The sequence below is a fragment of the Cyanidioschyzon merolae genome, chromosome 17 (genome assembly GCF_000091205.1).
Source record: "Cyanidioschyzon merolae strain 10D DNA, chromosome 17, complete genome".
NCBI classification, from domain to species: Eukaryota; Rhodophyta; class Bangiophyceae; order Cyanidiales; family Cyanidiaceae; genus Cyanidioschyzon; species Cyanidioschyzon merolae.
In genome coordinates this window covers 716,557-737,639 of record NC_010143.1, presented here as the reverse complement: position 1 = coordinate 737,639, position 21,083 = coordinate 716,557, and the positions used below count along the sequence as shown (strand labels likewise).

General features: G+C 55.4%; 7 protein-coding genes and 2 non-coding genes across 9 annotated transcripts; 4 read left to right on the top strand and 5 right to left on the bottom strand.

Moving 5' to 3' along the window:
• Window positions 1-110: 110 nt before the first annotated feature.
• Window positions 111-1,787, top strand: CYME_CMQ284C (probable calcium/proton antiporter; the record flags this gene model as incomplete). The annotated part of the gene is made up of 1 exon (XM_005538142.1): window positions 111-1,787. One exon carries the CDS (start codon window positions 111-113, stop codon window positions 1,785-1,787), a length of 1,677 nt encoding a protein of 558 aa, XP_005538199.1.
• A 1,172-nt stretch (window positions 1,788-2,959) lies between these two features.
• Window positions 2,960-6,256, bottom strand: CYME_CMQ283C (26S proteasome regulatory subunit RPN2; the record flags this gene model as incomplete). The annotated part of the gene is made up of 1 exon (XM_005538141.1): window positions 2,960-6,256. The coding sequence occupies one exon, from the start codon at window positions 6,254-6,256 to the stop codon at window positions 2,960-2,962; it is 3,297 nt and encodes a 1,098-aa protein (XP_005538198.1).
• A 2,002-nt stretch (window positions 6,257-8,258) lies between these two features.
• CYME_CMQ282C (similar to nuclear cap-binding protein; CBP20) lies at window positions 8,259-8,690 on the bottom strand (the record flags this gene model as incomplete). The annotated part of the gene is made up of 1 exon (XM_005538140.1): window positions 8,259-8,690. The coding sequence occupies one exon, from the start codon at window positions 8,688-8,690 to the stop codon at window positions 8,259-8,261; it is 432 nt and encodes a 143-aa protein (XP_005538197.1).
• A 567-nt stretch (window positions 8,691-9,257) lies between these two features.
• On the top strand, window positions 9,258-10,376 carry CYME_CMQ281C (hypothetical protein; the record flags this gene model as incomplete). Its single annotated transcript, XM_005538139.1, has 1 exon — window positions 9,258-10,376. One exon carries the CDS (start codon window positions 9,258-9,260, stop codon window positions 10,374-10,376), a length of 1,119 nt encoding a protein of 372 aa, XP_005538196.1.
• Window positions 10,377-11,077: 701 nt separating this feature from the next.
• Window positions 11,078-12,604, bottom strand: CYME_CMQ280T. Its single transcript, XR_002461565.1, has one exon. It is a non-coding gene; the product is annotated as a hypothetical transcript (transcript).
• A 194-nt stretch (window positions 12,605-12,798) lies between these two features.
• Window positions 12,799-14,442, top strand: CYME_CMQ279C (probable cytosolic purine 5' nucleotidase; the record flags this gene model as incomplete). The annotated part of the gene is made up of 1 exon (XM_005538138.1): window positions 12,799-14,442. The coding sequence occupies one exon, from the start codon at window positions 12,799-12,801 to the stop codon at window positions 14,440-14,442; it is 1,644 nt and encodes a 547-aa protein (XP_005538195.1).
• A 743-nt stretch (window positions 14,443-15,185) lies between these two features.
• Window positions 15,186-16,688, bottom strand: CYME_CMQ278C (7,8-dihydropteroate synthase / 2-amino-4-hydroxy-6-hydroxymethyldihydropteridine; the record flags this gene model as incomplete). Its single annotated transcript, XM_005538137.1, has 1 exon — window positions 15,186-16,688. One exon carries the CDS (start codon window positions 16,686-16,688, stop codon window positions 15,186-15,188), a length of 1,503 nt encoding a protein of 500 aa, XP_005538194.1.
• Window positions 16,689-16,798: 110 nt separating this feature from the next.
• CYME_CMQ277C (hypothetical protein) lies at window positions 16,799-18,553 on the top strand (the record flags this gene model as incomplete). The annotated part of the gene is made up of 1 exon (XM_005538136.1): window positions 16,799-18,553. One exon carries the CDS (start codon window positions 16,799-16,801, stop codon window positions 18,551-18,553), a length of 1,755 nt encoding a protein of 584 aa, XP_005538193.1.
• CYME_CMQ276T lies at window positions 18,516-20,953 on the bottom strand. Its single transcript, XR_002461564.1, has one exon. It is a non-coding gene; the product is annotated as a hypothetical transcript (transcript).
• Between the last annotated feature and the right edge of the window lie 130 nt (window positions 20,954-21,083).

Below are 21,083 nucleotides of genomic sequence, written 5' to 3'. Positions count from 1 at the left end.
CACAACGACTATTTCGACAACGTTCGTTGTCAGCCGCATGTAAGCAAGTCGTGTTGCGCTGTGTAGACGCTGCTCACAGGCTGTCGAAAACAAACGTCCAGGTACAGCATATGGACGAGGCTACGCACGATGAATGGTCTCCTTTGGTTGCAGCGTCCTCAGGGGGTAGCGGGTTTGGGCGTCACGCGTCCGGGCACCTGGAGCTTCTGCCCGAGCACTGGACGATTCGGCGGGAGCCTCACCAGCGTCTCGCACCCAAGACCACGAGCTTGCCGCAGCGTTTCTTTCCGTACTCCTGGATGCGATATCGCGTAAACGTGCTGCTGTTGCTGGTACCGCCGGGGCTCGCGGGTTCGCGGCTGAACCTCAGTCCAAGCTTCATATTCTGGAGCAACTTTTTCGGAATTTTCCCGCTGGGTATCCTTCTTGGTCGTTTTACCGAACATATTTCCTGGTATTCTACAGCAGCTTTGGGTGCGCTTCTGAACGCTACCTTTGGGAACGCCGTCGAGTTCATCTTTGCCGTATCGGCGCTGCGGCATCGGCTGACGGATGTGCTGAAGGCCACGATGCTGGGCTCGATTATCGGCAACGAACTCTTCGTCACCGGGTTTTGTTTTCTTGTCGGAGGACTTCACTTTCGAGAGCAGACCTTTGCACCAACCTTCAGCGATACCAATATGAGCATTTTGCATATTACAACCATTGGCATTCTCTTCCCGAGCGTTTTCCGGCAAGCGGTTGACGCGCACCGGCGACAGGCCGTTGCCAACGAAACGGCCTCGAATGCGACCAGCATCGTCAACAACGCAAGCTCCAGGGATGTTTATGTTTCACGCTGCACATCTGTTTTACTTTTAGCGTTGTATGTGGCGTATCTCGTGTTTGAGCTCGTAACGCACGCCGAGGCCGTGGAAGCACCCGGCTCGCGATCATCGCCGCTGAGCGCCTCTGCATCAGCGCTAGGCTTTTTGGGTGCGGAGCAGGCGCTGGAGCGGCGTGATGCTGGCGCTGGCGATGGTGTCGATGCTCAACGCCTCGAGTGCAGTGCAGGTACGCAATGCGATGAATCTGATATGATCTCGGTATCGGCAGGTGTGCTGCATGAAATGGAACGGGGTCAATCCATGGACACGAGCTCGTTCCCCGATGACGCGTATGCGAACACCAGGTACGGAGATGCCGATGTGAGACGGATGCGTTCGCTGCAGAACAACAACGCTGCGGATGCGCAAGTCGGTGCCGGGAACCCAGCCGGGCAAGCTGCTCGTTCGACCCGTCCGCAGCCGTGTACGGCGGAGCAAGCTACGCTGACCGAGGTTCCCGACCTGAGCCTGTGGGCGAATATCGTACTCTTGCTGCTCTGTACGCTTTTGATTTCATTCTGTACGGATGCTCTGGTGGGTTCACTCGAGCAGGCTGCTGCAGCTTTGTCGCTCCCGCCGCCGTTCGTATCTTTCATCCTTTTACCGCTGGTGGGGAACATTGCGGAGCACCTGGGCGCAGTCTCCATGGCGATGCAGAACAAGATGGATCTTGCTGTTCGGATAGCGGTCGGGTCAGCTGTACAGGTTGGTCTGCTGGTGTTTCCCGCGCTGGTTCTGGTTGCCTGGCTACTTGGTATTCCGCTGACGCTCGAGATCCCGTTGTTTGGGGGCTTTGCCCTGATCGCTTCGACGGTGGTGCTGGCGAACGCGATGCGGGACAGCACGAGCAACTGGCTCGAGGGTATTGAGCTTCTTGCGGTTTATTTCATCATTTGCGTGTGCTATTACTTTACGAGCTGATCAACTGGCAACAGAGCTCGTGTGTGTGTGTGTGTACGAGTCTTTCTTCGTGTTATCGAGGGTGCCGTGCTTTCCGTGGCGCACATGCTCAAGTCGAATCGGTTGCAGTTGTTGGGATCGCAGCGATGCTTTTTCATCTCCGTGTGTTTTCATTAGCTCTGCTTTTACAGGATTCAAACACGATGGACGCAGCAGGTATGTGCAGTAGCTTCTCCACTGCACGAGCGCTCGTCAACCCGGATGGTGATGATCCTGGCGACGCTGCTCTGCACCATTCATGCAAACCAGTGATCGCCACTGCGAAACGATTGAACTGCAGGAGAAGCGTTCTTTGCGTTCAGTTTCTGCTCGCGGGCCTTTACCAAGAACTGCACACCTGCGTCAGCCGTCCATCCGAGCAACGTCTCTGTGCGACAGCTCATCTGTGGATGTCAAGGAACCGAGAGCACACCTGCATCGATCGGTATCACTGGGCGCTTCACTAGGCTGTGCACGGTCTCAGGTGAGTGCACACGCCTCGAGTGCGCGCGAGACATGGGCGATTCCATCCAAGTCGGGCGAGGTTTAGGGTCTAGTTCGCGTCCTTGAAGTGGTGACGCTTCGCTTCGGTTCCATTCGGATCGCTGTGCGACGAGTCACTGCGCTGCGGAATCCGAACATGGACCTTGGCTGTACGCAGGGTATCGTTGTTTTGCTGGGCAGCGAGGCGCGTGTTGGCCTTCGGGTGTTCGGCGTGGATGCTTTTTCTTATGCTGCTGCCGCTGCTGCTGCCGCTGCTGCTGCACGATACATACGCTTTCTTCGTGGCTTCTGTATGTGCATTGGCGTCGAGATGGCGATCTGTGAGACCCCTGGTATCATGCCGACCTCGACGAGTACCGGAACCAAGGACGGCATGAATTTGGAATCGTCATGTTACGTTCCGACACATGGGAGCACCATAGGCAGGGATGCTACGGATTTGATATAGCCCAACAACACCGACGCTCATTGAAGCACACGCCTTTCCACAATACAGCTGGTACCATTTGAACGCTCCAGACATTCTCGAGGGATACGACATTTGCTTCCCCGATTGCTAGTGTCGATTCAGAGATGCTCCTGGACGAACCCGGGACATTGCACAAGTTCATTTACGGGTCCATCGTTCACGTCTCAAACGAACCGCAATGCTAGACTGCAGCAGCGTCGTCCTTGTCGTCATCGTCGTTTTTCTTGTGTGTCGATGGAGATTTCGGCGGCGATGGAGGATGCTTCTGGTTACTGCCTTGTTCTGCGGACGCCGTATTGCTTGTATATTCAAATGGTTCAGGTGTTGCAGGTTCCCGATCCTCATCATCGTAAACAGGATGTTCGGGAATGCCAGAGACGCCAGCATCAGCGCCGCTACCTCCTGATACGTCACGTCCACGAGCACCGTTCGCCAGTGCGACGGGCGGTGCGAGCGGCGGCAAGCGTTCTACAACGCCGTCGGGCGCATCAGGGTATGCAGAATCACGTACTGGCTCTCGTTCCACGAGAACAATACCAGCACCGCGTCGCAGAGGACGCCAACGAAGCGCATCGTCACCGTCGAGCGACACCCAGCCCTCGTGAGCCGTCAGCACCCGCGCGGGATTCTCCAGGAGCGACACGGCCGCAAGCGCCAGCGCATTCGTTGCTTTCGGCGTATGCGCTTTCGCCTCCGGGTGGTGATCTCGAGAGGCATCTCCGGCGGTCTGCTCAGTGACCATTTTTGGCTCCTCGACGACGTCGTTCGCAATCACATCCATCTGTTCTGGGGCTCTCGTCGGTGCAGCGGCGTTTGATTTGGCGGGTTTCCGCGTTCCGTGCTCGCTTTCCTGGTCGTTTCGCTGCTGTGATGTTGGATGGATTCGCTTGAGGCGATCGGCCTTGGCCGTCACCGAGAGCACCATTTTCTCCCGTTTTCGCTCGATTTTGTTGTCGTCCTCTTCGAACATCGGCGCGTAGGTGAATTGCGCGAGGCGCTCGTCATCTCCCTCAACTTGGAGTTTGAGGCGCATCAGTTGCATGCCTTGATTCACAAAAACACAAGCCGCTGGACGCAGCGATAGGGTCAGAAATGGCACCATGGGATACCAGTACCAGTATTGCATGAAAAGCGCCATGCCCGCCACTGCGGTCGGCCTCAGACTCTGTGTTAGTCGGGAAAGCAGGGCTATTTCGGCATTGCGTCCGCCTGAATCGCTAATGCCCATCGCAAGCACCGCGCCGAACTTCGTCAAAATTTCCTCGTGCTTATCTTTCGCTATGGTATCTAGTCGTTTTCGAAGTGCAGCTGACGCCGCGCTGCGAGTTTGGTTGTGGTGCTGATAGAGCATCGCCAGTGCGATGAGTGCGCCCTGTCTCACGAAATCAACCGTGTCGTTGCTCAGCTTTTGGAGAATCTTTGCAGCGTCCTGGTTCCCAGAGCATGCACATCCGATGGCGAGCGCCATCGCCGCTCCGTACCGTACGTGTGGGTTGTAGGATTCAGCCAACAAGCTGACGACCTGGGGCAGCTGATCTCTATCACGAGCGAAGATAAAACCCAAATTCAAGACTGCTGCGCGACGCACATCGTCGTTAACGTCGCTGACTGCAGCATGCAATAGGCGTTTCGTTGCCGCATTGTTCCCGGAACCGCAGTATGCTAGACCAATAGCAAAGACGGCTCCATATCGGATGGTGCCGTCCTCCGAGGCAAGCATCTGGTGGATCAGGGGTTCCGCCTCTTCCTCGCAGCCGTAGACCACCAGGGCAAGACCGATTGCCAAGCCACGGATAATTTTCTGATGCTGCGTCTCGCGAGCGTACTCGAGCATCTGTTCGATCGCTCCCGCGTCCCCGGTACCGACGAGTGCCATACCCATGCCCAAGGCTGCCGCTTCACCTGCCAAAGCCGAATCCATGTAAAGTACATTGCGCAGCTCCTGGAAAGATTCGCTCTCTGACGGACTCACATTGTTGGTCTCACGTTCTCCGTCAGCAAGCGCGCACAAACCGAGAGCTAAACACGCACCGTGCTGAATTACTTCATTCGTTCCAGCGTTGCGCAGTGCCTCCAACAAGTAACGTCGAAACTCGGCGACCTTGTGCGCCTCAACACCACTCGCGGCAATGAGTCCGAGCGCATAGAGCGCGCCTCCCTCCGAGTACGCAGAGCTGCCCATGGACCCCTGATGCGACGACGACAGGTACGGAGCAAGCAGCGCGAACGCTTGATCGGCATTGCGAATGTGCGCCACGCCGAGCGTCGCCGTTGCGGAAAACTTTGTCCAGTTTGCAGTGCGCATGAGCCACTCGACATTCTCCCTGAGAAACGTGTCATCCGCTGTGCCTGCAAAACCAAGCCCATACGCGAACAGGATCGCGGACTGCGCTAGTGATGGTGGCGCTACCAGCCGATGCAGCAACGATTTCAAAAGTCGCTTGTCGAAGCAGTTCCGACGCCGCATAAAATCCAGATAGAGTTCTGAAGGCATGCGGCCATTCAGAATGCTCAAAAGGATCGCGTGCTCATTCGTTCGTGAGAGATCAGCGGCAGCCACTGCATCTCTTGACTCGATGGCAGCCACGATGTCGTTCCGGACCTGTGCTACAAGCGCCCGATCATCGTGGTCCCAGAGGTCAAATGCTATCTGATACGCCAGAGACTCTTTTCGCTCGCGTAACTGTCGCTGTAGAATCTGCGTCACGCCGCTAGCATCCCGCAATAGCATCAGGCATCGACAGAGAATCATCTCGTCTCTTTGATCCTCTGGTTGAGAGTTTTGCCATTCCACGAGATGTCTCAGAATCTTTTCGCGGCGCCAGCGCTTCGATATGAGCTCCTGACAGCATACGATTGCGTATTCGAGTAGACTCGAAACAGCGCTCTGAGTAGCAGCAGCAGCAGCAGCAGCAGCAGCAGCAGTCCCGAGTACGGCACTGACGGCGTCGAGACGTAGCGCTTCCAGGGCGATCCCCAGCGCTTCATTATATTCACCAGCATCGACGCAAGCCCAGATGCTTTGGTTAACGACTGCTTCCAGGACGTTAGGCGCCAAATCTTCCGCATACGCCTCTGTGGTGGTGGTGGTGGTGGTGGTGGTAGAGGCGTTTTCAGACTCACCGTCGAGCTGTCGCCGCGCCACGTACTTGTCCAGACAACGTGCACGCAGCACTCGCGAAAACTCACTCGAATCGTCCCCAACAAACAAGTCTCCAGCCATCATAGCATACATTAGCGCTTCATCTATCTCACCCAGATGAAACAATACCTTTGCCGCGAGCAGTGCTGAGTGCTGGCGCGAGGCCTCGTCCCAGCCCTGATCCTCGTAGAGTTCCTCGATTCGCGGTAACAGCGACGCGATCTCGGGCCAGCAATCATCAACGATCTGTAAAAGCTCTTTGATAGCATGCTGTTGGAGCTCAGCGTCGCTCTCGCCAAGTTGCGAGAGTAGCGGAGTCGCCCGAAGCGTCTGCATGAGCACCGGTTCAGCAGCAGCAGCAGCAGCAGCAGCGACGTCGTCCTTGCACGCATCATCATGGCATCCGTGCGCGAGGCGGCGTTGCGGCGCATTGCTGTGCGCCATCGACGATCCCGGAAAATTGACGTCAAAAATCCGATTTTTGCTTCGTGGATCAGCGGGTTGCTTTGGACCGGGAATCCCCGATGTTGCACTCGATATCGATCGTACTGAAAGTAGCCGTCGTTCGACGTACTTCCGAGTACCTTGTTGCGTAGTTTTTAACCTGGAGATCATCGATCCGATGGCCCTTTGGCACCGGCGCGCTTGGCGTCACGGCGGCATCGCGGCTACGGTGCTACCTGAGGATCGCATCCTCAATGGACGCTCATCGTTGTGGAACGCATGCGTTGAAGGATGTATGGAATCACATGCCGATTTCTTCACAGAAGAGAGGAACTGAGTCATCGGGAAGCGGATGTCTCTAGTCGTGGATGTGCAGAAGGCGCTTTATGTGGCACTGGGCAGTATTCTGGCGCTCGATGGAATCTGGTGGACAGGCGTTGGCTCGATACATCGGGTGAAGAAAAAACAGATCAACACTTAGCTTGTGGATGTGGGTATCGAATACCCAATCCGATGTTGCAGTGCAGCCTCCAGTGGGTACTGGTCCACTTTTTGGAGATGCGTGCGCGGCCGGTGGACACGTGTAGCGAATGCACGCATTTGCGTCGCATAGCGCTCTGTACACATCGGAATGACGGCATTGATGCTCGAAAATGGGTTGAAGGATCCCGCTTATCGAGACGCAGTACTGGAGGGATCTGAGGCATAGACGGGTGCTTGCGATGGAGCTGAGATCGCGATGTGGGTGTTGTTGGCTTCGGTGGCGGTTTCATGTTGAACTCGCAGGCAATCTGCGGCCGAAACACACCTCGGAACGAAGGTGTCTGGTACGACCCCGGACTTTTACCGGAACGACAGGCAAGGCGCGCAAGGTTTCCGGATCAACGAGAACAGCGAACCGGAAAACCTTCATAACCGAAGAGCGTGTTTTGCGATCGGTTCCTATTGCAGTCCGGTGCAGATCTTCTGCTGGATGCGTACTGACGCCGTGCGCGTCGATCGCATCATTTTCCTAGACGAGCATGGGTAGCAGCCTTACATACAGTGCATCTGCAATCCATGATGGATCAAGAACAACGTCGTCCATGCGACTCCGTGAGAAAGCATCGGCACGAGATGCCTTTCGGTCTACTTTGCGCAGAGTTTAGACAATCGCATCGTTCATGCTGATGCGCTTTGTAGTTCTTTGCTTTGGCTCCAAGCGCCATGACAATATTGTTAAGAGCGAAACGCACATCCATGGAAAATGCTCGACAAGCCTCCATCGATAAAATCTTGCGGGACCAGAGATGCTGTGTAGAGACACCGGGAAGCGTACCTGGAGCCACAGCTCGATGCCTCCTGGTCACCATGCGCGTGAACTGTGGCTACGGGATCATCGCCCATTCTTAGGTCGAAGTCACCCGCATACGACCTGTTCCCCTGTCGACGCATCCGATGCGGGTCGCCGTGCGCAGCATCCACATCCTAATCGATCCATGGTACCGGAATGAGCTCGCTGTGTAACCGCAGCACTGCGGCTGCGCACCATGGCATCGTGCGTCGCGTTTCAACGCCTTGACACTGCGGATTCACACAACATGCAGAAGGGATGCCCCTGGGGACCATCGCCATTACCAAAAAGCCTTTTCTCCTACAGACATCTATGCCAAGCACTGCAGTTGCTTGAACAGAGGCAGTTCACTTCACGACGCCGCATAGAACAAGTCGATCTATGGTAGGGAGCGCACAAAAGGCCTCTCCCATTCGCTACCCGATATCGAACGACACCATGTGACCGCCCTGCTCCGGGCGCACAGCGATTCTTGATCTGAAGGTCTCATGGAAAGACTGCGTTGGCTTCGCTTCGCTTGGCTTGGCTTTTCGCGGGCGACGCGTATCCAAAGCGATTCTTTCATCGGTACTTGCGCGCGACGCGTTTTTCCTGCCGATCCTGAGCCCGCTGGCCGCCGCTTATGCCGCGACCCCATTGGCGGCCCTCTTGAAAGCCGACGTCAAAGTCCACTTTGATGATCTGGTCATCCAGCGTGCTGCGATTCAGCAACTCTACGGCGTATTCAGCGCCCTCTCGGGACATGAATTCCACAAAACAGAACCCACATGGTGTCAGCTTGAAACGATCGAGACCCATGACCACACGCTTGACCTCACCAGCCATGCCAAAAACTTGATATATCTGTTCCTCCGTCGTGTAAACGGACAAGTTTCCCACGTATACTGTTTGCGTTTTCAGCAGCTGTTCCTCGCGCTGTTCATATGTGCCAACGTACTGACGATCTCGGTAGGTTGACACCGGAGCGAGGCGCTCTCGAACCAGGTCCGCCATAGGCACACTTGGCTAGTCAAGTGCAGCACGCACGTGCACGCTGCGTCCACTGGGGCGCACTCGAAACGCTTTCGGGACGCCTCAGACGTCAGGGTCTCCAGAGTCGTTGAGAAACAGCAAGAGCAGCGCAAACGAACGAGTATGATAACGTGCCAGCTGATCGCTTCGTTCACCTTAGAGCCACAGCAGCAACTGCGGCCCGGTTGAAACCCTACGAGACCGTGACAGCGGAAGACTCCGTTCAAGTGCGAGCCCCTGTGGCTCGGACGGAGAACCTCGTCTCTCAAGAACGCTTGAGGGCCCCTGTCCTTCCCGGGAGCACAGCTTCAAAGCGCGAAGCTTGCACGCACCGTTTCCAGCAGCTTCGGATACGCGGCTATGCAGCGAAACCGATTCAAGGAAGACAGCAGTGTCTGATCTTCGCCTCAAAGTTTGCGTTCAGCGGAGCGAACGGTGACGCAGCGGTGACGAGGAGCATCGGAGCGACGTCCCGCCACCGGCCGCCCGATCGCATCGAATGCTTCGTTTCTCCCCGTGCGGTTTGAAGGACCCTAAAGAAAACACTGTATGATGAGGGTATCATCCGGAGGGAAGACTGTTTTCCTTGCCGTCGTACTATGTACGCTACTGGTTTCAACCCGGTGTCTGCTCGTTTTGGGCTCGAAATCCGTGAGAGGTGACGAAAAAGCAAGTGACGACAGCTCGGAGAGCACCGCGCTTGAGGTGCTCAGTGTCTTCGACAAGTTCGTTCGGCGGCACCTGATCTCCAAGGTGCACCCTCTTACGGACCCGCCTGACGCTCCGGAAGATATAGAATACGCTTACGCGTTCGTTGGCGGTGCGGAACACAATTCGACCGCCAAGGCTGGACACGAAGCAGAAACCGCCGTGAAGCTTGCCGCGGGCGATTCGAAGTACGTCCTTGTAACCGTGGCACACCAGGACGCTGAAGACGCTCGAAATAGTGCGGATAATGTGACGGAACATGAACCCTATCTGGTTGTTGGTGCTATCGGCGCGTTGCACGCGATACAAAACCCGTCAGCGCATCTCCAAAACATGTCGTTCTTGCTGGTGAATCGAACGCTAACCCGAGGACAAGAGCTCTCCTTCGTCTATCCACTGGCCGTGCATGCTGCATTCCCGCCCGGACCTTGCATCCTCCGCTTGACGGTTTTCCTCGAACGACAGTGGAAAAATCGGGAGCTCTTAATCGAACTGGGGTTCCGCCCAGAGCAGCTCGCCTCACTGGTGTCCACGCAACCGGAGGGATCGATTGCGGCTTTCCTGGATCGCAACTCGATGCTCGGGTATAGCATCAAAGTGCTGGATGGCGTTGTTGAAATAACCCCAGCCGAATCCGGGCGGGAGTATCGTTTGCTGTTCACAATCCTCGCCGTCGTCGCAAGCACAGTAGTCATGCTGGTTGCAATCCTGATTAGCGTCGATACGCCGCTGAATCGCAAGGTTATTCAAGTGCTGAAGCAACAAATGCAGAAAATGCGAAGGTCCAGACTACCGCCGCGGAATGACGCAAGGAGCAGGTCTGGAGAAACAGCTGCAGCCGCGGAGCATTCTAACGAGTGGTTGATCGAGCACCACCAAATGATGCGCAGCATCGTAGGTACTGGATCGAAAGGAGCTGTCCGAACCGCCAAAACAACCGACACGGGATCCAAACGTTGAGCGCGCTCTGTATTATGGTGGTGGTGGTGGTGGTGGTGGTGGTGGTGGTGCCTGATGAACATGGATATGCAATCGTAAAGAGGACGCAAGTAATTCTGGAACAATCGTTCATGGCGACGCTGTCCGCTAAAGGCGACGCTCTCATGGAGAAATGGGAATACCGCTTGGATGATAGGTAGAGGTCTCATGATAATAGATAGTGGGACGAGGTCGCCAACTGCAGCAAGTTAGGCAGCGAGATGGAGATAGGAAACCTCGGGCGAACGGGGTGGCACGCACTTGAAAACAGAACGAGATCACGAGCAGTCTCGGTTCATGCCTCTGCTCCCGTTCTAGGAGCGATCATGTATCTATATCGGTCGGAGCTGGATTCCGCTGTGACATCGTCAACAGTCTGTGAAAGCATTTTCCGCCAAGCAGGCGTGTCGTTCTCGGTCCTGAGAGGAACCTGCTCAACGACATCCGGTCTGCAATGCCGTGACTACGCACGAGCATCTACTCGCCTAGACGGAGCGTGCACCGTTTCTACGCACCTTGCCCATCACTGGGACACTCGGGACTTCGTGTCAAAGGCAATCATCAAGAGCAGGCTCGAGTTCGAGTCAACGGTGCGTATCAAACGAGGCGCCCGACACACGCAAAATGTCTGTTGCGAGCGTTTCTGACGATGCAAGGCTGGTCATATGTGTTGCTTTTCCTGGTATAGCGTTTATTTTTGAGCGAAAGCATGCAACCTAAAATAGCGGGTGATGCCCGTACACCCGCACCACAAGTACCGTTCTGACCAAAGGAAGAATGCTTTTTTGTCAGCGTTCCAATGAAGTACTGGCGTCGTTACAAAAACTTCAGCTCAGTTTTGTTCCATTCCAGCTGCGTGTAATCGAATGCTTTTTTTGGCAGTGTGTAGGAGAAAGTCGAAATCACGATGCAATGTATCCGTATAAATCGTGGACGACCTAGATTCTTGACTGAACAGTGCATGGAGGACTGCATTCCGCATTGAGGTCAAGTATACAACGGGACGCTGATGGTTGAGTAACACTGAGACGAAGAAGTACATGCGCTCGGTGCCGGAAACCGATATGCTCAAAGACTGCTTGCGGTCCATGGTACAAAACGACCCGTTGAGCACCTTACGGACGGCAAAAGGGAAGCTTGCAGCCGCAATGGCCATCTCTGTTTCTGAACAGCTGCTTCGTGTGACCCTGAATTCACTGGGATACAGTTCGTAAACAAGTCGGATTTCAGTCACGGCTCTCTGGCAACGAAATCGAATCGACAGCGTTCCTGGAACGTCGCGATTACTTTGAGGCAAAGGATATCGGTTTGTTTTTTCAGTCGATGAGATTTCCTTCGGACGCAACCTCGGGAGCGTATATGGGTACTCGCAGAAAAGGGAGCACGTTGTATGTGCAATCGAACTTGAAGACAACGACAACATCATCATCTGTTCTAGCTACAATGGATTCATTTGGCGGCATCCGTTTCGCTCGTAGCGAAGGCTCGTACAACAGCCCCGACTTCTTCGAAGCACTGAAGTCGTTTCCCATGACATCTGGTGACGACCTTCAATTACAGAACATGGCCATTGACCATTCCCCTAACCATCGAGTTTTTGCCGATTCTACCGGGGAGTAGAGCTGCTTTTCATTACTACGTATCCTCCATGGCTCAACCCGATCGAAAGAGTAATTTCTATCTTGCAACGTAATGATGGCACCAGCGGGCGAAGCACTGAAGCGTTTACCACATGGTTCCACGGAGACATATGTCGTCTTTCTTCCCCAAGTCCTTCTCGCTCCAGGAAGGTCTTCACCTAGCGGCATAAACAAGTGTATTCATTTTAGAAAATTAAGGGATGAGCTGGGGTGCCCTCTCCAAACGGTCCAAACGGAGCTAAGCCAGCGGAGCGCTTCGCCGATCGGAAGTACAGAGAGCCGACAAAGCGCCAAATGGAACAAAAGGCACGAGTTCGAGGAACCCCCGCCACGGTGAGATCAAGCAGCGGTACGAAGCGCGCGGAGTTCGTACAGCAGTACTTTAACGCTGCTATCAATATCAGACAATGTGCGGTGCTGCAGACGAGACCTGAGGAGCTGACGACATCGAACTTTATTGGAATACCTCTCAGGCTCAAGGTTTACAAGGAGAAGCTGATACCGATAGCAGGGGGCTGGTCAAAAAAAGAAAGACCCCGAGGCGTCTGTGAGTGGATATTCATTTTGCACGACCGTCGCGTATCCCCGCGTGTCGCCCGAGCGCGCCCGGAGATACGCTCCACGAACCGCGGTGTGTTCCGTAGCTTTCTGGCACCCTGTCGCTTCGTGTCTCAATTTTGAGTGTTTGTTTGCGCTTCTCTCATAGGGACGAGTTAACGCGACGCTAGGTGTGCACCAGCAGGTCACACGAGCAAGCCTGAAACATGTCAGCGTCGGGGGAACCCTCAGACGAAACGTCGAGAGCAACCTTACCTGGTGGTGGTGCAACGCGGAGCCCTATGAGCCCCAAAAGCGTTCTGAACCACTTGGCTGGAGGAGAGCGTGCGTCAGATCTCGTGCGGGTCATTACAGCGGACGATATTCGTTCCTGGAAGGCACAGGGTGCCGTTCGCAAGTTTCGCCGCGCAGCAGCGCAACGCGTCTACTCAAACCGCGACGTGAACTTGGACCACATTACACACATCGGCTTCGATATGGACTATACGCTCGCAGCGTACCTGCGACCTGCATTTGATCAGCTCCAGTACAACCTTATATGTCGCGAACTGGTCGAGCAGTTTTGTTACCCAGAGTGCATCTTGGAATGGCGTTTTGACGAGGGTTTTCTCATTCGGGGTCTTTTGGTGGATGCTCTTCGTGGAAACTTTGTCAAGTGCGATGCTTACGGTGTCATTCTGCGCGCCGTTCACGGTCGCCGACGCTTAACCGCGGAACAAGTCGATGCTGCCTATCCAGCGGGAAACATCGCTTCTGCTCAGGTCGGGGAGGAGTTCCAGAGCATGGACACGCTGTACCATCTGCCGATCGCCAACCTGTACGCTGATCTCGTGGAGTACTTCGATCAGTCCGCAGAGGAATCTGCAGAAGGTGCTCGTTTCGGTGATGGTGACCACGGCCGCCTGAGCTTTTTCAACTTATGGCAGGATGTTCGAGCTGCAGCGGATCGAATCCACGACCACGGCATCCTGAAAAACGAGACCCTTGCCCGGCTCGCAGACTATCTACCAAACGATGATGCTATCCATCGAATGTTGCGTTTGCTTAGACATGCCGGGAAACAGCTGTTCCTGCTCACGAATTCCGAATACTGGTACACGGATGCAGTGCTCAGGTTCATACTAGGGCGGTTTGCGAACGGGGCGGAACCCAACGCCGGCTGGCGAGAAGCGTTCGACTTTTGCATCGTGGGGGCTCAAAAGCCGCTCTTCTTTCGTTCGGGTACAGCTCTGCGGGAAATCGACACCAAAAGCGGAAGGTCCATGTTATACGAGGTGCGCACTGACCAACTGAGTGCTCGGCCGCTGCGGGGTAGAGTCTTCAAAGGTGGATCCATTAGCGCCTTTCACGAGCTCGCAGGAATCTCTCGAGGAAGCACTGTTCTCTACGTCGGTGACCACATCTACGCAGACGTCTTGGTCGCGCGGAAGACGCATCACTGGCGTACGTTGCTGGTTGTCCCCGAACTCAGTGCAGAGATCGGTGCTCTGGCTCGAGCGCGAGGGCTTCTCGACCGACTGGGCGCTTTGGAGTTTTTGCGAGCGGAGATGTTTCGGGGCTTGGATGCCTCCGCTCGCCAACGACCCGATGAAGAAGGAATCCTGCAGGCTGAGCTCCAAAAGGTCCGAGAGTCCATTGAGGATGCTTTTAATCCGCACTTTGGTGGTTTGTTTCGATCGGCACATCGAACGACGCTCTTCGCGCACCAGGTCAGCTTCTTCGCCGATCTCTACACGGAGCGGTGCTCTAATCTCGCCGACTATCCTGGCTTCTACTACTTCAGCTCGGCAGTAAGTCCTCGAATGCCACACGAGGACCAGCCATACTTTGAACACGAAGCTCAGTGCTAAATGTGATTCATCACCATTGATCGGAAGAGCGTAGACGTTGGGGGCATTCGCCCTTCGCGCCAGCGTTTCGCCCATGGTCCAGGGCGGGAAGCTTCTCGGTATCCTCTGCGTTTCCGTGCACCGCAGTAGCACGGTGGGTTTCCAAAGATCTATACATCGATGCACGCGTGCCCCGAGGCGCGTACGAGAACGCTTCTCGAACCGGTTTTGCTCCACAAGCAACTTTGAAGAGGTGAGCAATCTAACAACGCCGCTTACTGCGACTTAGCGTCAGGGATTGGGTTGTGCCGACTGATGCCGCCGACGCACTGGCACCATGCCGTTTGTGGTGACTGCGTTTCAGCATGTTTCCGCGCCAGTGGTTGTCGTCTATCGTACTCTTGGAAGTTTCTCGATGCCGAGAAACTCGTGGTGAACAGGTTCAAGCGAGATACAAACGGACTTTGGTCTCGCAACGCTACCTCTGGTACACGTGCCAACACGCATTTTTCATATTCGTGCAGAGGCAACGCCGGTGCTCTGAGATTCGGCGCTCTTCAAGCATCCTCCCATGCATTTCGTTTGATAAGAACATAGAAGTTTGCCCGGAGGATGCCACGTGCGGCACTGGGCACGAGAATCGGGAGCTCCACGGCGCCTTGCAACAGCTGCAGGAGCCTCGTCTGCCAGGAAGCTTACTTGATTCGGAACGGGTGCCGTTTTTCGCCGGCTTGCATCCTCTGTAATCTTTTCATACAGGGCGCTCAGTACGGAGCACACGTTTCATTTTCTGTGGAAGCGGCTGCACTGCGGGAAGCCGCATCTCGTTGCAAGTACAGAAAACAGCGCGCAGCGTCGCAGACGGCAGGTTCATGGACGCGCACGATATCGACATCGTGCAGGGCGGCCCAGGTAACAGCCCCAGCCGTGGCAAAGTCGCGAGCTGCGGCGTCCAGCGGCACGGAGTTGTCTTTTTGCGCCTCTTTCCCTGATGTGGTTGCGGCGGCATCGGGCAATGTTGCCGAACGAGCCGCGAACTGCTCCAGAAATCGCTTCCGGGAGACGCCTAAAAGCATGGGCCACTCACCTCGGCCTCGACTCAGAAGCTCACGAAATCTTTCCAAGCCTCTCAACAGCGCTATATTATGGTTGCTGTGCTTCGCAAAGCCCAGACCCGGATCGGCAATAAGGTTAAACCGGTAGATGCCTGCTCGCTGAGCTGCATCAAGTCGCTCCGCTAACTCGGAAGCAACCACATCAACAACTTCACCCTCCGGATAGTTAGCATGATCCATCATGGTTTGCGGGTTGCCTCGCATGTGCATGAATATGGCTGGAACATGAGCCTCGGCCAGGAAAGGCAACATTCCCGGATCCAGCCGGCCGCTGCTTACATCGTTGATGCAGTCAGCACCGTGCTCAATCGCTAGCTTCGCAACTGAGGCATAAAATGTGTCCACCGATATCCAGATACCTTTTTGAGCAGGGAATCGCGCCCGCAGTGCCTTGAGAACCGGCAAAATACGAGCCGCCTCCTCAGCAGGCGAGATGCGAACAGCACCCGGACGCGTGCTCTGTCCACCAACATCCAACAAACGGGCTCCGTGTCGCACCAGGCGCTCCGCAGTACGCAGCGCTTTCTCCATCGACAAGTTGTCTGGGTGACCGTCACTGAAGCTATCCGGTGTGACGTTGAGGATGCCCATCACGTGCGGCATCCCGGCTGCACAGCGTCGCACCGGCAACACCATCTCGTTGGCTGTCACCAACACCTGCTGCACTCGACCAGGTAGTGGTCTCGCGTCCCTAACGCTTATACCCAGATCCTTCAATGGCCGCAAAACAAATGAGCGCTCTTTTATTCTCGGGTGCGGTATCGTTAAACGCGACGAGGTGACTGGCGGTAACCCGCGGAAGCCGTTCGGTTGCCACCGCTCCGCAAGCAGCACGTCCAGGTCGAGGGTGCGAGGCCCGAAGCGCTTTTCCGTATCAGTCGAGCGCTCTCGACCATGGTCTTTTTCGATGCGCTGGAGTTCTGAAAGAAGTTCAAACGGTTCACGATCTGTTTGCAGCGCCACAACACCGTTCAGGAACACCGGCTGGGATGCCTCATAGAGCGGCTCAGTCTCGTATAGGTTCGAGGTCGCGTCTATCTCTCCAATGGCACACAAGCTCCGTAGAGCACTTGTGATGGTTCGCAAGCGGGCACCCTCGTTTGAACCAAAGGCTATAAAGTATCGAAAGTGACCCACTGGTTCGAGCGGCATGCCTGGAGCGGCCGCAGCACCCCAGTGGCAGTGGCGCGAGCGCTCGTACGCGTTTCCCGCGAGAGCCAGGTTGGCAGTGTCCTCGAAGAGGAGGCGTCCAGATCTGCAGCATGGATGAAATCTTGTCAACTGCAAGTGCGCTTGATGGTATGCTACACGAAGATGTGTCTGCAACAGGTTTACTAACAATTCGACAAGTCGCAGGAACGCTCGATCTGAACGAACAGCAGGCCGCACAAGCACTCGAGGCCTATGCTCGCGAACTACCATCGGAGCGGCTGGTGTTTGCAACTGTTGAACCACAAGCTGATGCCGATAACCCGAGTCGACGGTGCTTCCGGTTTCGGGTGCACTGCGGGTACAACGGTCCAGGGGATCGTCTGTACGGTGTACTGCGGCCGGGTGTCGTGATAACGGAAGCAGAGCTGCCCGCGGTTGTGGCGGGTGCTGGGGTGAACGCGCTCACTGAGGCCTCTGGGCGCAAGTCTAAATCCAATGCCTTGCTCTTAGGGCAAACGTTGAAGGCTGATGAGCCGCACCGGAACGCTGCGCCGTCTGGTGTTTCCGCTGCTAACGAGAAAGGTAGTGCCTCCAATAGCAGCCAAACAGCACTGTACCGCTTCCTCACCGAAGAACAAGAGGTTGTGCGCGCACCTGCTGTACGCTCTCCAGACGGAGTCTGTGTTGGTTCCAGTCTAAACGGAAACGGATCCAGTGAGGGCATGGTTGCAGAACCTGAAACAAAACGTCTGCGCCCTGGCGCCTCAACGGGGGCCTTTCCCGCTGACCTCAAAGGTGCATCGACTGCGTCGGGCGCTTCGGCATTGGATGTTGCTAGCGTCGCTTCGAGAACAGTGGTGAAGGGTACCAAAGCAGACGCGACGACGCAGGATCTTTTCATAGAGAATCAGCGAGCAACACCAATGGAACGAACAGCGACGATCGTTGCAACGACATCTCAGCGCATAGCGTCGGGCAAAGCAAAGCACCCGGGCACTTGTCGACATGACGTTCCCGGACATACAGAGCCAATGAGCGAAGAATGTGCCCCTACCTCACCGGATAGGATGAGCTTAGAACAAGGTCGAGACAGCGCTTCGGGAATGCAAGATCAGCGTCGATATTCAACGACCGAGACGCTGCCGCTGATGCCGGCCAGTCCACGACGATCTCGTCGACGCCTGGTTACAAGTGACGACGAAGACGAACAACATCCCGTTAGGCCAGATGCTCGCGAGAGCAGACCATGCGAGGAGGCATGCCTTTCTGGACAAAACGCCGAGAGATCGACTTGGAATCGCCAAGCGCCTGAGGCGTGCTTCCCGGCATTAGACACTCCAGCGAATGCATCCGTCACTGACCCAAAGCTGCTGGCATCTGAGTTTGCTTCTGTGCAAACTTGTGAAGCGCCTGGAGCCAATGACCTGCTCTCCGAGACCGAGAGGAGCGCGCTGGTCCCATCCCGGGGAACGTGTCGACACCCCGAGCAGGGAACCGTGCACTCGAATGAGAAACATTCGAGAGCGAGCGTTGCTGCTGGTAAGATTTTAGAAGAGACCATCACGCCTGACGGGGAAATCCTTGTTCGCTTGGCAGACGCTTCAAGACAAGGTCATGCCGCCGCACCAGAGCAAGCTCCTGCCAACGACACCAAGGAAAAACGAGCCTGGATCGCGCCTGCGAGCACAGAGCGTCTGCCTGCACCGAGAATCCCCCGAACGAAGACGTCTACCCTTCATCAGACGCCCTCTGGAACACCAGCGAGGGAACCCGCTCCGAGAGAAGCAACCTCAGTGAACTCGCGAATATCTGCCGAGCCACAGGGCATCCGAAAGTTTTTTACGCCACGCCCTAGAGCGAGCTGATACGAGTATCCTCGAGTACCATATCCAATCGTATAAAGTATTTATTCGAGCATCCGTCAGGGATTGTGCTCTGAAATATGGGTCGCAGCTGATGAATTGCAGTCTAGGCAGAGCAGCACTTCTGGGCAGTGGACGCTACCGACTCTGGAAACTGCGCTAGTCCCACGCCAGAATAGGATGGAAAACGGAACAACTCGCTTTGTCCCTATGTTCAAATTTTCCGCAAGTTTTTGAGATGCAGTGCATGGGCATTCCAAGTGCGGCATGAAGGGATATCCGTTCCATACGTTGCTTCCGGATCGTCGATCGTCGGTGCGGCGTGTCTGTTTCGACGTGCTGCCGCTGGAATGCAAATACCGAAAAGGAATGCAGATGAGTCGCGACACGAATGAAAAACGGTTTTCTAGAAACGATACACAACGTCTGTATCCAATTCATATGTACAGGCTTCCTTTCTCCCTCTTTCCATACCTGAATCATGATCGAATCACGCTTTCTTCAAGTTTTCAATCTTTCTGTTTTTCGCTTCGTTATAGATGCGCGCGTCCTTGAAACGGCGGCACAGAGGCGTCCGATGGAGAGCGAGAAGAGCGGCGGAGAACATGAGGGGCTGGTTCTTGATATCGAGTTCACGAAACGATCTACGCAGCTTACGCGCGAGCATTTCAGGGAACTCTCAAACGACTGGAAGAAAGCCAAGCGTTATCATCCTCGAAAGTCCTATACGCTTTACCGCCAGCTCAGAGCGCCAACGTACCTCCTCCCGGAAAGGGGCATACGCGCAGGAGCAACAGGTGATGGAGAGGCGCGGTTTCGTGAACATGCTCCCCAGTGCGATTTGCAACGGTATGCATCCGAGGAGAGCGATCATCTATGCCGGTTCTTCCGCGCGAGCCGAACGAGAGTATACGAGGCCCCGTGGCAACCGAAGACACGCTTTACCAATGAGTCTTCGGTACTTCGACAGGCAGCTACCGATATCCATGCTGCTCGCACGCCTGTCATCTTCGTCTTCAGAAACGAGAAAAATGACAGCAAGGGCCAGCAAGCGCGCGACGCAACAGGGCGTATCACAAGCCTTGGCCCCATTGCCGAAAACGGAAGGAACCCCTCGACGCTACGCCCACAAGTCGGTAAGAGATTTCGATCCCCGGTACGTTCATCGGAATATTTTGCGGAAAGCGTACTCAGAAAACGAAGAACATGCAAGGAAGCGAATGATAACCAATGCTATGCAACAGCATGCGCTTGTGCGTATAGCGGACAGAGTCATAGACCAATGCATGGATTGCCCAGAACAAACCCGTGATCGTCCGATACCGAACTGGGCACGGAACTGGAGGAGGATCTCGCCAGCAGCCTTCTGAGCCCGTCAACTGCCGGTAACAGAGCGCTGAAACAAGCCCCTATGCGCCACATGCAGGCCCTCAGAGAGGAAGGTGTGGTGCACACCTGGAAAGTCCTCGCCATTATCGAATGTCACCATTGCGAAGCGACTCTTCGAGGCTGTGTACAAGGAAGACGCGAACAGCGAACGAAGCACAGATCGTGGCATCCACCTGTGTATGAAACGCATCGACACCAGTTGGAGGCAGCATCATCGGGACTTGAATGCTGCCACCTATATTCAGCCACTGTTAGCAATGGAGCTGGAGCGAAAGGAGAGACCCCCGTATTGAAAAGCCGAAATAAGAGAGAAGCAAAGGAAACAGTGTAAGCAAACGCCCGCAAGGGCTTCTGTTGATACCAATGGCGAATACTCAAGCGTTATGGTGTTCGCCAGAGTCAGTAAAGTGGATCCGTTCCACTTTCCACTGACACGGGTGTCGACCACAACTGAGACCCAGCAGCTGACGACAAGTTGCAGTGTTCCACGAGCCCCAGCCAGACCCCGTGTGTCTGGAGCGACGTTTCCGCATGCGTCCTCGCACTGGTTATGTGGTATCCGTTGGGCACAGGGCGCATCCGCTCTACACGCGCTATCGCTTCCGTAACCTTTCATACGGGCGAGTGAAGTGGTGTCCCGTTTCCGTCGCTAGTGGTTGCGTCTGAGGAAACCTCCGTTGCAACGACTACGCAGTGCCTTGCCGCATGGTCAGCGCGTCTGTGGCTCCAGCGCACCGTTCGTCAACAGTCGCTGAGGCGGCACGAAGGTTACAGCGTCGGACGTGGGGCGCTCTTCGCACCATAGAATCATGTATGGGCCGCTCGCTCAATGAGCTGTCCTGCACCAGAGATGCACCCGGCGGAACGCTCTGGCACGCTCTCGAACGAAAATCACCGCAGACTGCCGCCGAGTCAGCGGAACGAGGTACCCGCACCCGTGAACATACACCCACAAAAAACCCGCCTATACAACAACGTCGACGGAGTTCCAGTGCGGGACGATCACGCAACGCATCGAAGCCTCTGCGAGGAGCTCTCAGCCTTGCAAGCGCACGGAGCAAAGTGATACACTAAGAGTGGTCGCCTCTGGACTCCCAAGGTCGTTCGCATATCATCCGTAAGCGTTTACCTCGGCGAATGGATG